At 40.7% G+C, this 13,432-nt stretch overlaps 1 protein-coding gene across 1 annotated transcript in view; it reads left to right on the plus strand.

Annotated features, from left to right (window-relative positions):
- The first annotated feature begins 3,490 nt into the window (after positions 1–3,490).
- The window catches only part of ttll12 (tubulin tyrosine ligase-like family, member 12), a 54,579-nt gene continuing 44,637 nt past the window's right edge, over positions 3,491–13,432 (plus strand). The window contains exons 1-3 of the mRNA XM_085769337.1: positions 3,491–3,651; positions 6,359–6,537; positions 10,184–10,382. Coding sequence (XP_085625463.1) covers positions 3,511–3,651; positions 6,359–6,537; positions 10,184–10,382 — 519 coding nt within the window. The 5' untranslated portion in view covers positions 3,491–3,510. The remainder of the gene's footprint in view (positions 3,652–6,358; positions 6,538–10,183; positions 10,383–13,432) is intronic.

Below are 13,432 nucleotides of genomic sequence, written 5' to 3' on the forward strand. Positions count from 1 at the left end.
CATGACCCATGACCAGGGCCGTAGCCAGGATTTTTGAAATACCGAGGTCATAGTAGTGGTTGTGCGGGGGGGGGGTGGCGTCAGAAATTTGGGGCAATTTTATATTAAAAGGCTTCAATCTGGTGCACTTTGACAGATAAAAACTACACACATCATATTAGATTAATGCCATTTTTTATGATATTATCATCACTAGTGATCATCCAGAGAAGACCCAACTTCACTGAATTCTGATGAGAACACACCACCTATTACAAACAGGAGACTAGCTCCTCACATTCGTAGCAGCCACAGAGTAGCAAAAATATTATATTATAAAGTTTAATTCCGCTCGAAAAAAAAAAGTCTGAAATGCAATGTGAAGGTCCTGGTTGTTAACATAAAGATGAACAGGTTTCTAGGGTGAAGTGTGCACTCTTTTTTTTACCATAGCTATAGCCTACTATTTTTGGGTGACTTCCTTCTGGAGCGTCAGCTGTGTTCCTCACTTTGAAACAGGCCCAGGAAGTTTGTTTGCTTTTCCTTATAGTTACCACAAACATACATCTGACTGCTCCTTGTTGCAGCAAATTTTGGTTTGTGTTATAATTGGTTATTCACGTTGTTTAGCTATGTAGTATTTCACATTTCTATGCATATTTTTTATTAGTAAAATATTGGTGTCAAACTTCATTTCGGTTGTATGGTCTTCTTTGAATGGGAAAATATGAAGAGGTCTAGGTGAAATCAAAATGAGCCAAAAACAGTTGTATTTGGATGGAGTGAATATTATGACACAGGCTATTAGTGAAATATAGCCTAATTAGTTTTCCAAAGGTCAAATTCCACCTGGACATACGTATCTCTGATAATAAAACAGCTGCAAAATTGCTCAGGTTCATTTTTTTAGCATCTACTTTTACACAGTTAGCCTACACATTACTTATTCATTTGCCTGATATCCCATGATTCAAAGGTAGATTTTACTCTAATGTGATTTTTGTTAGTATTCTTACTAGGCAGAGATGAAAAATTTACATTTTCTACTATAGCCTACTCTAGACATGTCTGTAGTAATCTCACCGGTCTTAGCTTTCTTTAAATAAATAAATAAAAAAGACTGAAATAAAACTAATGGTTGCCTAAACTTTACACTGTATGCTCTTTGTTAAATCTGTCCAAAATTTTTTAGAAACAATTTCACAGTCTTTGTTTGTGAAATATTTGTGCTTGTGCACCACATATGCTCACATCTTGTGCATCTCCTGGGGGCTACGCCCCCCTGTCCTTAAAACTTAGTGACGCCCCTGTCTGTAAACATAAAATTTATCATGTCACTGTGCTTTTCACATAAAGTTGATGGAAGAATGGACAGTGCAGTAGATGCCCCCTCAGTATAGTATCTGCAGGAAAGAGGTCTCTGCTCTCCCCCACTTAGCTCAACTAGTGCATACTGCATAGTGCAGGACACAGACAGTAAACAGCGCTGAATTGACCCTATTAAACAGCTGTTTTCTCCGCATACATGAGGTTCCGTCCCGAAATAATACAGCGCTTCAAGTGCACGTATGTACGAAACTTTTACAGTGTAACAACTGGTTGGAAAGAGCAGTTTATCTAGAGCCAACCGACTCACTCAGTAGCCTTCTCCTCCATGCACACAGGCTCCGCGACGCGCTGAATCACTCGCTTTTTCCGAATGAATCGCCTTTTTTCCCGCGACCAGTAAACAAACACCAGCGTACGTGAGGGCGTCAATAAACAAGAGCATTATAGGCCTACCGGAATTGTTGTTTGGACAAGAGAGGAGTCACTCAGTCACCTTCCATCTGTCCTCCCTAATACTTTGCACTTTTTTTTTCTTTTTTTTTTTTTCCATTCATTAGGCTGAAAAAAATACCGAGGTCATGACCTCGGTGTCCTCAATGGTAGCTACGGCCTTGCCCATGACGTATTCCCATGCTGTTCATTCTTTCAAATAATAATCAGGAATTGGGGGTGAGTATATGGTCTGAAAGAGCATATGCAATGTGATACTGTGAAAGGTCAAAGGTCATCCCTTGCCCTTGTCACACTGGCGAAAGAGCAAAGAATAATAGTTTTAAAGGTTAAAGCCTGTAGTCGGCTCACATCCCGAAGCTCTTGAACATGTTTTTCTCTTTTCCCTAGAATTGTTTTTGTGTTGTTTCTTTTAAAGACTTATTTTACAGAAGGCTGTGCAAATAACGTAGCATTACATACAGACAAGACAAGTTTTTTGTGTTATTTATAACTCTATACCACCTATATGGCACTTTCAAATCATGTCTATCACAAAGTCTTCAGTTCGTCCACGAAAGAATCAGAACAAAAAACCCAAACCCTGAACTCAAAGGTACAGCTTTTAAGAGTCTGATCAAAACAGGATGCAGACAGGGCCAATTACAATGCTTGAGTGTGTGTTCTGAGAATTGCAGTTGTTTTGACAAAACAGACCCGGACCAGTTGCTTCTCGCGGTTGGGCTGACCTGGCCCCGTCTCAACTTGGCATTCACTCCCCTGTTTTCTTAAAACCGTATAATAATTGCTTAAACAGACCATTTTGTTATCCTCAGTTACCGCACACACAGTAATTTCACCACAGCAATCGGGTCCATATAAAACGTTTTTTCTATTCAAATTCTTTATTTATGTTGTGGTATATTGATGTGTTGATGAAAAGAAGTGATCACCGCTGACACGTCTTCACTTATATTCAAAAAGAGTCTATTTACAAGAAGAACAGTGTTCAAAAAAGGCCGAATTCTGTGAGAAGTCCTCTCTCTTGGCCCAAAATTCTAACCTTATATACCTTTCTGACTCCCCCTTCTCTAGACAGAGAGGAGCCCCCATCCAAATGGTGAATGACCTTTGGCCTACCCCTTAACCTTTAGGCCAATGAAACACCATGTCCTGTCTCCCACAACACTTACCCATAAGAGAAAACAAAAGAACCTGTCATTCACATTGATCCAGACAAAATGACTTCTAAGCAGGACATCGATTGACACATTCCTTGAATTCCAGAAAAAGCACACACACAAAGAAGAACATAAGATAATACAAGATATTAAAGCAAGAAAGTTAAGGTGGATAATATACTACAATGTACATTCATGTACAAACGTACATACATTTTCTTAAAAACCGAAATAAGTTTAAATATGAGCGGGAAAAATCAAAATCAATCAATGAATAAAGATATACTGTAAGTGGCAGGCCATACGATATTCTGAATAAATTGTATAAAATAATAAAGATTTCTTGTTATTTTCTATATATTTTAGAGACTCAAAATAACAAAAATAAAAAGGTTGAAATAAAAAAATCAATAAATATTACTTTATTATTATTATTGTGACAAACCCAGATTTGATGTTTTTTCCCCCTTCGATTCGAGTCACACACAAAAAAACAAGTAGGGTCCCTTTAAAAAATTCCCACAATGCGCTGCCGGCTCTGACGACACACACACCTTCTTCCGGGTTTGTCCAGTCCGCCTCCACGTGAATCATGTCAGAGCAGTTGGTGCTGGAAGCAGCGGAGGAGGATGAGGAGTTTGTTGCCTTCGTGGCTCTTCACGCCGGAGCGCTGCGCTCCTCGAGGATCCCGCAGCTCTACTGGAGGAGTCTGCACCACAAGATCACCGCCGAGGTGTGTAGCCGACTCACACACCCAGCCGGGGGGTGTGGGCTGGCTAGGTGTGTGGGTCTGCAGCAGTGTAGCCGGTAATAAGTGTAAAGTCAGTAAAGACAGAGTCGTGTCGTGGGATAAACTACAGATCCGAACAGTAAACCATTTCCCTCGTTCACAAACAGCGCTATTAAAGTAATGGATTACTTTTCCTTTCATAGATGTAGCCTACACACTGAGTAGGCTACATGCACACAGCTCCTGTCACTGTGTGCATGTTCCCCTGGTGAATGCCACTCACAATTAAAGCACTGCCAGTCCTCTGTTTTAATCATTCACATCTGTGGTTGATTTCATATGGTATTAGTCTTTTATAGAGGGTAAAGGCTGAGGAGTCTTGAAGTGTATTATTATTAATAGAGGCTGTGCAACAGGGCAGGGAAACTAGGGCCCTGAGCTGGAAGGGGGCCCCCCAACACGGCTGACATCGGACCATATCAGTGACAGCATGATGGCTGCGTACACAAAACACTGTGCTTAGTATGCACAATGTCATTGTATGCACTGCATACAATAACATGTAAGTGCTGCCAACCCCAATGTTAATTTCTCCCATTAGCAGTAGAATGATGCATTTGCTAACATTGCTAACATTGATACCAACATCGATTCTGCTGCTCTCAGTAGATCAGCGTGTTCTGTCCAAACTGTTACTAATTTGTTTTTAGAAGAGGAAGATATATACAGCGGGGAAAATAAGTATTGAACACGTCAACATTTTTATCAGAAAATATATTTCTAATAGAGCTATTGACATGAAATTTTCACCAAATGTCGGCATCAACCCAAGTAATGCACACATACAAAGAAATCCGAACATTAATGTCCATAAATTAAGTTATGTGTAATAAAGTGAAATGACACAGGGAATAAGTATTGAACACATGAAGAAAAGGAGGGGCAAAAAGGTATGGAAAGCCAAGAAAGCAGCTGGAGTTTGTCAGTATTTAGAATGTAATCCTGTCTCCTATAGGCTATCAGTGCAAAGTAATATCTGCTGGTTTAGTCCTGATTGATACCTTTTAAAAAGGTTTCTCACCACCAAGGTGTCAGACAATAAGTATTGCATGATAGGTAATAGTAAAGAGCTGTCTAAGAGCTGTCTAAAGACCTACGCAACCAAAGATTTCAGACAGAAGAGTCAAAACAATAATCAGAAGGGTTCCCTAACAGTCCAGGACCACTGGTGTTTCAGTTGTTTCAGAGAAAACAATAAGTAATGCACTCAACCGCCATGGCCTCCATGCACGCACACCATGCAAGACATGGAGGCCATGGCAGTTGAGTGCATTACTTATTGTTTTCTCTGAAACAACTGTACCTGCTGATTCCAGGTCTTTCTGAAGCTCTCCACCAGTGGTCCTGGACTGTTAGGGAACCCTTCTGATTATTGTTTTGACTCTTCTGTCTGAAATCTTTGGTTGCGTAGGTCTTTAGACAGCTCTTAGACAGCTCTTTACTATTACCTATCATGCAATACTTATTGTCTGACACCTTGGTGGTGAGAAACCTTTTTAAAAGGTATCAATCAGGACTAAACCAGCAGATATTACTTTGCACTGATAGGAGACAGGATTACATTCTAAATACTGACAAACTCCAGCTGCTTTCTTGGCTTTCCATACCTTTTTGCCCCTCCTTTTCTTCATGTGTTCAATACTTATTCCCTGTGTCATTTCACTTTATTACACATAACTTAATTTATGGACATTAATGTTCGGATTTCTTTGTATGTGTGCATTACTTGGGTTGATGCTGACATCTGGTGAAAATTTGTCAAAATGTCAATAGCTCTATTAGAAATATATTTTCTGAGAAAAATGTTGATGTGTTCAATACTTGTTTTCCACGCTGTATATATATATATATATATATTTTTTTTTTTTTTTTTTTTGGGGTGGGGCTTATGCTTGGAGACCCAGAGTGTCTTGAAACGCCCCTGATTATTAACAGTGGTGTCTCTGTGGTATCCGCTGTATACAGAATCGAAGCAAACAATATCATAAATGTATTAAAGCAGAAGTAAGTGATATATTTGTGTTAATATAAGTCTAAAATAGTTATATCTTCCGACAGCAATCACTTACATAGAGTGTTTGGACCGAAACACGGGTCTGTCAGTCACTCTGCTCTGCTCTGAGCCGAGGAGAAAACATTTCTCGTATCCTACAGTTTTTATCCAATGAGGAGAGAGAACGGCATGCAAGGCTGTGTGTGCAGCCAAAGGACGCGCCTGAATGTGGCGACGAAGGGACGAGGACTGTTATGGTGCGTTCAAGGCAACTCTTTCCGACTTTTTCCGACCTGTGAAGTCGTACCAGTTCGATCTGGTACGAGTTCACGGGTCGGAAGTTACGAGTGGCCGTTATAGTGACTTTCACCGGTAAAACAGGTCGGAAAAACACGAGTGGGTTGCCTGGTACGCTACAAAATCGTAAGTTGTGACTTGAAGCTGTAATTTACGGTTTCAAAAGCCTGCCTGGAACGCAGCATTAGCCAAAACGACCGGATCGCTTACTTCTGCTTTAAAGGAACTTCATTAGTAACCTGTTTTGAAGATGACAGACAGACAAACAAACTTTATTGACATTTTCTTCAGTGGAGTCTGGTTTTAAAAAAGAAGAACAAAAATAACAGAGAAGATGCTCTTTGTTTTTGTGTGTCATAGGTATATGATGCTGGAGAAGTTTTCGGAATCATGCGGATCCAGGAAGAAGACGAAGAGGAGATAAATGGAGAGAATGAGGAGGAGGAAGAGAAGAAGAAAAAGGCCAATCCGGGGGTGGAGATCCGCTGTAAGGTGGTTGTGACCCGCGACAGTGGGCTGCAGGCGTCCGAACCGACAAGGTGACACATTAGCATCACTTTACTAACAAGTGATCTGTGTTTGATCAGGAAAAAATATAAAAACTAGATAAAAGAAACACAGTGTTCAGTCTGTGAACCAGTAGTTAATGAGTTAGAGTCAATTATTCTCTAAACTCAGACACTTCCAAAGATGTTTTGGCTTCTGGCAGCCATTTTTTGTATCCATCTTACTCATTTGTAGCAGAAATGTTAATCCCAGTCATACAAGTACAGTGGCCGTGAGAACCCTGAAGCCTGAATGCACCTCAACTGGAGTAAAACATACATACATTTCCAATCCAGTTTCCAGTCATAAAACTACTCAGACAATGACGTGAATTAGGATTATGATTTATTAGTGCAATGGTTAAAAAAGATCTAAGGGCTACTAATACAACAACACACACAAGTTATGAATGAGCAGTAGTAACAGAAGGGAATAAAAACGATCACAGTTCAACATTCATTTACTGAATTTTATTTAATGTTTCAAACATGGTACAGTCGTTTCAAATGCTTTTCGAGAGGCGCCGTGCAAGTTTAATTACTGTGCAGACATAACTCAAATACTGTACACAATACAGCACAGGAATGTATAGCTTACTGTGGTTAAAATTATAAATAGAAAAAATCTGTGACGTTTCGAGCACAATGCTCTTTTTCAAACCAGCAGTTTGAAAAAGAGCATTGTGCTTGAAACATCATGCTATTAAATTCTCTAAAGGGAGCTCCTATGGTGTGCGGATTTTTTCTTTATTTCATTTATTCCTCCTTTATCCAGCACCCATCCCAACTGGGCCTACCTGATGTGCGTGTTTTTCTCACAATTTTGCTAAAATTATAAATAGGCCTTTAATGTTGTTGTGCAGTTTAGTAAAAAACAGTAGGCCTACCCCTACTGTATGCCCATAGTGCAAATCGGTAACCCAGCTGCGGCTTGGCGGTGGCTTATTTCTTATTTTTTACTCAACATAAACTACGCACGCGTTAGCTAGCAGCAGCTTCAGACGTCCGGTAAGGAATAATGGGAATACACGTAAAGTAGTTTTAAAATTGTTTTTGCACAAGCTTTCATTCATAAAATGACCAAAAATGAACACTATAAGCGGATTTCTTGATTATTATAAACACATTATTTAAACAGCATTTGTATAGAAATGATTCTGTTCCAAGCCTTTTGATAAGCGGTTGATTAGTATATCCGTGATCACTCTAAGCAGTTTCCACTCTAGTGTTTATTCCAGGGGGGGAGCATCCATAGGAACTAGATGATCTCCAAATTGATGTTCACTTTTGAAGTCTGTTTTTAGCAGTTGTTGGCAGGAATGTGCTGGTCCCATGATAAACAATGGCGAGACATTACAGGCAAAAACCTTATGTAATCTTTCAGAAAAGTCAAAAGAATTGGTAGAAAATACCCATTAAGGTGGTTATTTTACTTCATTTTGTCTCTTTTGTCTGTAAATTTCTCCTAAATTCGCCAAAAGTTAACAGCTAGCCTACTGTGACATACTGTGCTGTGCCCGTTGTCTGACCCAGGTCATGTCAGGTATCATTGTAAAGCTCTCTCTCCCCTGAACAATTATGTAGGCTCCAAAAATTGTCATTTCCTCCGTATCCGCAACCAATCGTAAAAGTACGATTTACATGAACAATCTATGGAATGTTACAGTACAAGTCTTAGGCAAGGCAAGGCAAGGCATCTTTATTTATATAGTGCATTTAATACCAAGGCAACTCAATGTGCTTTACATAAAGACAAAACATAAAAAAAAAAAAAGAAGCATAAGACAGAATAAAAACAAACAAAACACTGAAAAACAAGAGCAAATAAAAGTAAAATAAAAGAAAATAGATAAAGTTAAAGTTTTAAGTTCTCAGCTATAAGCACATGAAAAGAGAAATGTTTTTAACCTGGATTTAAAAGTGCTTACAGTTGGGGCTGATTTCAGTTCTGCTGGTAGTTTGTTCCAGTTGTGAGCAGCATAACAGCTAAATGCTGCTTCACCATGTCTGGTTTGAACAAAGGCCGTTTTCTCAAAATGAGTTTTAACTCAGACTCTGAGCTATCGCCACTTCGGCAGCACTTAGAGACACCAAACCTTCCAGTTTTATTCCTGTCTACATTCTTAAGGTTTTTACAGAGAGGATTGTTGATATATCATTCAAAGCCTGATTTATATAACATTTTATTCCAAAAAACATGGCAAATTTGATTTTTTTTAGGGCTGGTGACAGTATTTTCTCATTTACAGAGTGATAAAAAGAGATATCCAAAATCCCCTCTGTAAAAACTTCTGACTCTCATATGTCAACAAAATAAAACAAGAATTTTGAAAGTGGCTTTATTCATTTTTCAGATTTCGGTACTGGAAATGTATGCAAATTTCATCAGATATTGCCTCATTTACATATTTAAACATAAAATTTGACAAAACTTGTAATACAAAAAATATTTGTCTTAATGTCAGTGATAAACTTGGGAGGTTTCATGGTGATATCTGTTAGTTAGAATTTTTACCCTATTCACTTGTAGCCTCGTAAACCAGCCTCTCGCGGAAATGCATTTCATTTCATTTCTCGGGAGAGTCTGGCCTCATCCCTCCTCTAAGCGTTTGGGGTGGCCGGTAGCTAGGCGGGACTAGTAGCAAAGACGGTTTAATATCTTTGGTAGTAGCGTTGACAGACAACCCCATTCAGCCAATCAGCAAGTTGGTGTAGTGACGGGGCTTTGCACCAGTCGGTCCCTGATTGGCCAACGTGCTGTGTCAATCACAGCGGGCGACGCTGATTGGCTCGGCCTTCTGAGGGTTTCAGTCCAAACACTTAGAATGGGGATGAGGCCAGACTCTCCCTCGGAATGAAATGAAATGCACTTCCGCGAGAGGCTGGTTTACCAGGCTAATTCACTTGTAGTGTCTCCCCATAAAATGACGTCCAGAGTGGACACAGGCTGCTTTGTCAACAGGAAAACTAGTTTTATGGCTCTTGAATCATAAAACTGCCCTCAGGCAGGGTGAGGGTCAGGTCTGGCGCAGCTGCTTTTAGATTTTGAAGAGATAGTTGTTTGTTAGCTGATAAACTGGAATCCTACATGTAACGTAATTCACAGAGAAAAATAGAAGTACGGAAATGTACTCAAAAGGGTACAAACCCTTGTCGCTCCAGCCGTACCTTTTTTAGAGACAATTTTGTACCCATTGGTTTGTACCCATTTTGTACCTTTTCAAATTGTACCAGTTTAAGTACAATTGTGCACCTAGCATCTAAAGGGTATATATATTTTTTTTAAATACTAGTTGAATGTTTAATTATTATCCCTATGTTAAATCATATTAATAGTCGCCTCATAGGTTACCAGACTTACTTACGTAGGCTACTAATTTTTTCTAACACACTGTCTCTGATAATGTACCTTTAGGGGGTAAATGCGTGTACCGTAGGAGTACATATATGTACCTTTTGCCATTCTGGAACATTTATGTGCCTTTTCTACCCCCAAAAGGTACACATAGGTACTCTAGAGTACAATAATTGGCCCTATAGGCTACCGTAGGACAGAACTGTACCTTTAAGTACAGAAATGTCCCCCTTCTGTAACAAAGTGAGGGGGGGAAGTTGTTTAATCTCTTCAATCTTCCTGCAGTGTTTTCCTGGTGGATCACGCCTGGACCTACCGTGTGGAACACGCCCGTGAGCAGCTGGAGCAGATCCCAGGCCTGCTGCCCAGAATGGCTGCCCTCATGGGGGTGGACTTCCACGGCGAGGCCCCCGATCCAGATACTGTGGAGCTGGTGATGGAGCGCATGTGGAAGTACAACCAGACATATCACGTATCTCAGGGGGTGAGTAAAAAAAAAAAAAAAAAACACTGCTTCATAGACATACACAGTTACCCTTTAACCAGTTAACGCACGCTGTACCGCCCACGGTACGGCTCCAGAAGGTGGCGCTAGCATCAATTACTCCCGAACATTTTTAACAGCAGCCCTTAAGCATATATATTCATGTTATACATTGTTAGAAAGCTTAGATCGCCCCGATCAATTCAAGACCACCCATGATTTTTTTGGTTGCTCACAGCCCTAACAGGATTAGCAGTTAGGTCGGCTAGCCGCTAAGCTAACGTATGATGCGTACATACCTTTCAAGTCTTCCCTTTATCCACAGCTGATCTACAGCGACCATCTTATGACACAAGACCGTTTGTACTGCTCGCCAAGTATCCATGCTTGTGAAATATGAAATCTGTTTCCTTCTAACCGAAGTATTTTCCTCAATATGTCCATGTGTTTAGTCCAATGCGTAACGTAATACACGCGGATCAAAACAAAAACCGGCCCCGTTACCGCATTTTACGAGTTGCACGGCGATCTGTGACTACATGTGACTGAATGTTTACATCCGTGAGGTCTTCCTGCTTCAAACGACACCACGCAGTAGCCAATCGGTGGCGAGGATGGGCCGGGACATGTCTCGAAAGCCAATGAGGACACGTGACGATGAGACTGACAACGTGACTTTGATTGACAGCTGCTTGAGCCAATAGAAATTGTCCGTGAAATGAAGCAGATAACCTTTTAGCCAATAGTCTGAGGTTTTCAACGGTGTATGACACTACGCCATCACGTTTGGTTGCTGATAAACAAACCCCCGTGTATCCGACGTGCGCGCCACCCGCTCCGCCGCATAGAAATACACAATGCAGATAGGTGTATAATTCTATAATCCACTGCTTTTAGGGGTGCGCCCTCTACTGCGCGCCAGGAGTTTAGCGGTTGTATTTTTTTTGTTTCTTTTGGTCTTTTGACTTGAAATTTGGACTGCAGGAAGCCAAGACCTGTGGCTGTGGCCTAATTGTGTCTATAGCCTGCTGAGATGTCCCTGAATGTCTGTCCCCATGTCATTCTATAGGCAAACCTATGGGCGGGGAAACAATTTAATCATTCTAACCTTTGCCATTTTTGTCAGTAAAGTCACAGATTCAAAAAAAACACCTTAACAGTAATCCTGAGAGTGTTACCTTTACAATGATACCAGGCACATCTCTGAATCTTAAACTATGTGGGATCTGTGCTGCTCACAACTTGGGCATGGCGTTATGGCAAAAAACATGAAAAATAGGGGCGTGCATTAAGAGGTTAAAGAGAAACTATGCAGAATTTTTCCCATAGCTATGATACATTTTTACCAAATTAAAAAGCTCTGCAGTAATTGTGATAGTTAACTACTTGTGACTTGTTACGAGTGAGACTGGAGGCTCTCTGTCTTCACCTGCGTCTCACGGCTGAAAACCAACCTTGCAACATCAGTGTAGTACCTGGCCGCCGCCCCGGTGTCCCAGCTCTCGTCTCTGCGCATGGCGACACAAAAGCACTCCGTAACCCGTAATTTTTTGTTTATGATAGTTAAAGGGATAGTTTAACATTTTGGCAAATTGGCCCATTGCCATAATCCCTATAGTCATAGCAGTAGCTAACTCATCAAATACACAATCCAACAACTCCAAAACGCTCTGGTGGACAAGTTGTGACCTGCACATTCACCACGCTATGAGATAATAACGGAACATTACGAGACAGAGTTGTTTTCGAGGTAAATTCATGCAAAACAGCTGATGCACGTTCCCATCAGGGGCAGTTTTTCGGCAAGCAGTCTCTGCATTTACCACCAGAGCGTTTTGGAGTTGTTGGATTGTGTATTTGATGAGTTTGATGAGGGAAACCAAGAAATCCCATTAGCCTCCGTAGCGTAGCTCTGAGCAGCTCGTGGCTCTGCTCCACCGTTCTAAAAATAGCTTGCACAGACAATTATAGGTAACGAAGCTACTGCTATGACTATAGGGATTATGGCAATGGGCCAATTTGCCAAAATGTTGAACTGTCCCTTTATACAGATCATAACATTATATAACCTTATCCACCACTCCATGTATTGATTTTTTGCCGGCTTCGTTGTAAACAAATGCACATGGCAAGAAGCAGACTGGAGCTCAGGGTGTGTTTCACTGAACGTGTTTATTGAAGCTCAGTTGAGGAGGATGGAGGTTCTGTGTGTTCTGCCTGAAAGGTCCCCTGCTGTTAGACTTTTGTGCAGTTTTAAACATTATAACTTTATATTATACAAAGTGTAGGAGAGTGAGAGCTAGGTCACCATTACCTGTACTGATCCCAGACATATTAGTCCACCAAACAACAGGAAACATCAGGAAATATTGGCATAGGTTGAAGTACACCACACCCAGTCACGTCTTGGTTAAAGTTCAAGATAAGGGAAAGTGAGAATCCCCCCCTCTTTTTTTTTTTTGTTTTGTTGAGGAATTAACCAATCAGGATGACACCAGCCAGTAATATAATATACAACCCATCAAAGTGACAGGTCTATTGTTCTCATGAACCAGTGATAGGATGCTACGTCATCGCCATCTAGTCCAATGACATTGCTCGATTGTTGTGAGGTCCCTCCCTCTGTTCATCAAATGGTATACTGCCACATCATCCAAACTTCTCGTCAAAAATGACAGGTGTATTGTGCTCATGGTCCAATGAGATTGTTTGTTTGCTGTGACGTCCCTCGCACTAATTATTTGCATTTCTCGTCAAAGTGACAGTCATATTGTTCTTATCAAACCACTTTTCCAACGAGGTTGTTGTATGAATGAGTAGTAAGGGTCAGCCTCGTTCTTATCACTATCTGCCTCTTAAAACCAACCCCTCTCCCTCTCCCTCTCTCTCCCTCTCTGGATGTGGATGGATTGGCAGTGACAGGAGTTCTGGTGCTAGGGCTGGTGAGGTCAGGAAGAATAGCGATGGCCTTTGCCAAAGCTAATGGAGATCTAAATAAATGAAATGAAATAGATGATCATTCATGTGAGGGAATGGTATAATTATCTCAT

The sequence above is a fragment of the Trachurus japonicus genome, chromosome 23, assembly GCF_045865225.1.
Source record: "Trachurus japonicus isolate A0001 chromosome 23, Traja_1.0".
Lineage (NCBI taxonomy): Eukaryota > Metazoa > Chordata > Actinopteri > Carangiformes > Carangidae > Trachurus > Trachurus japonicus.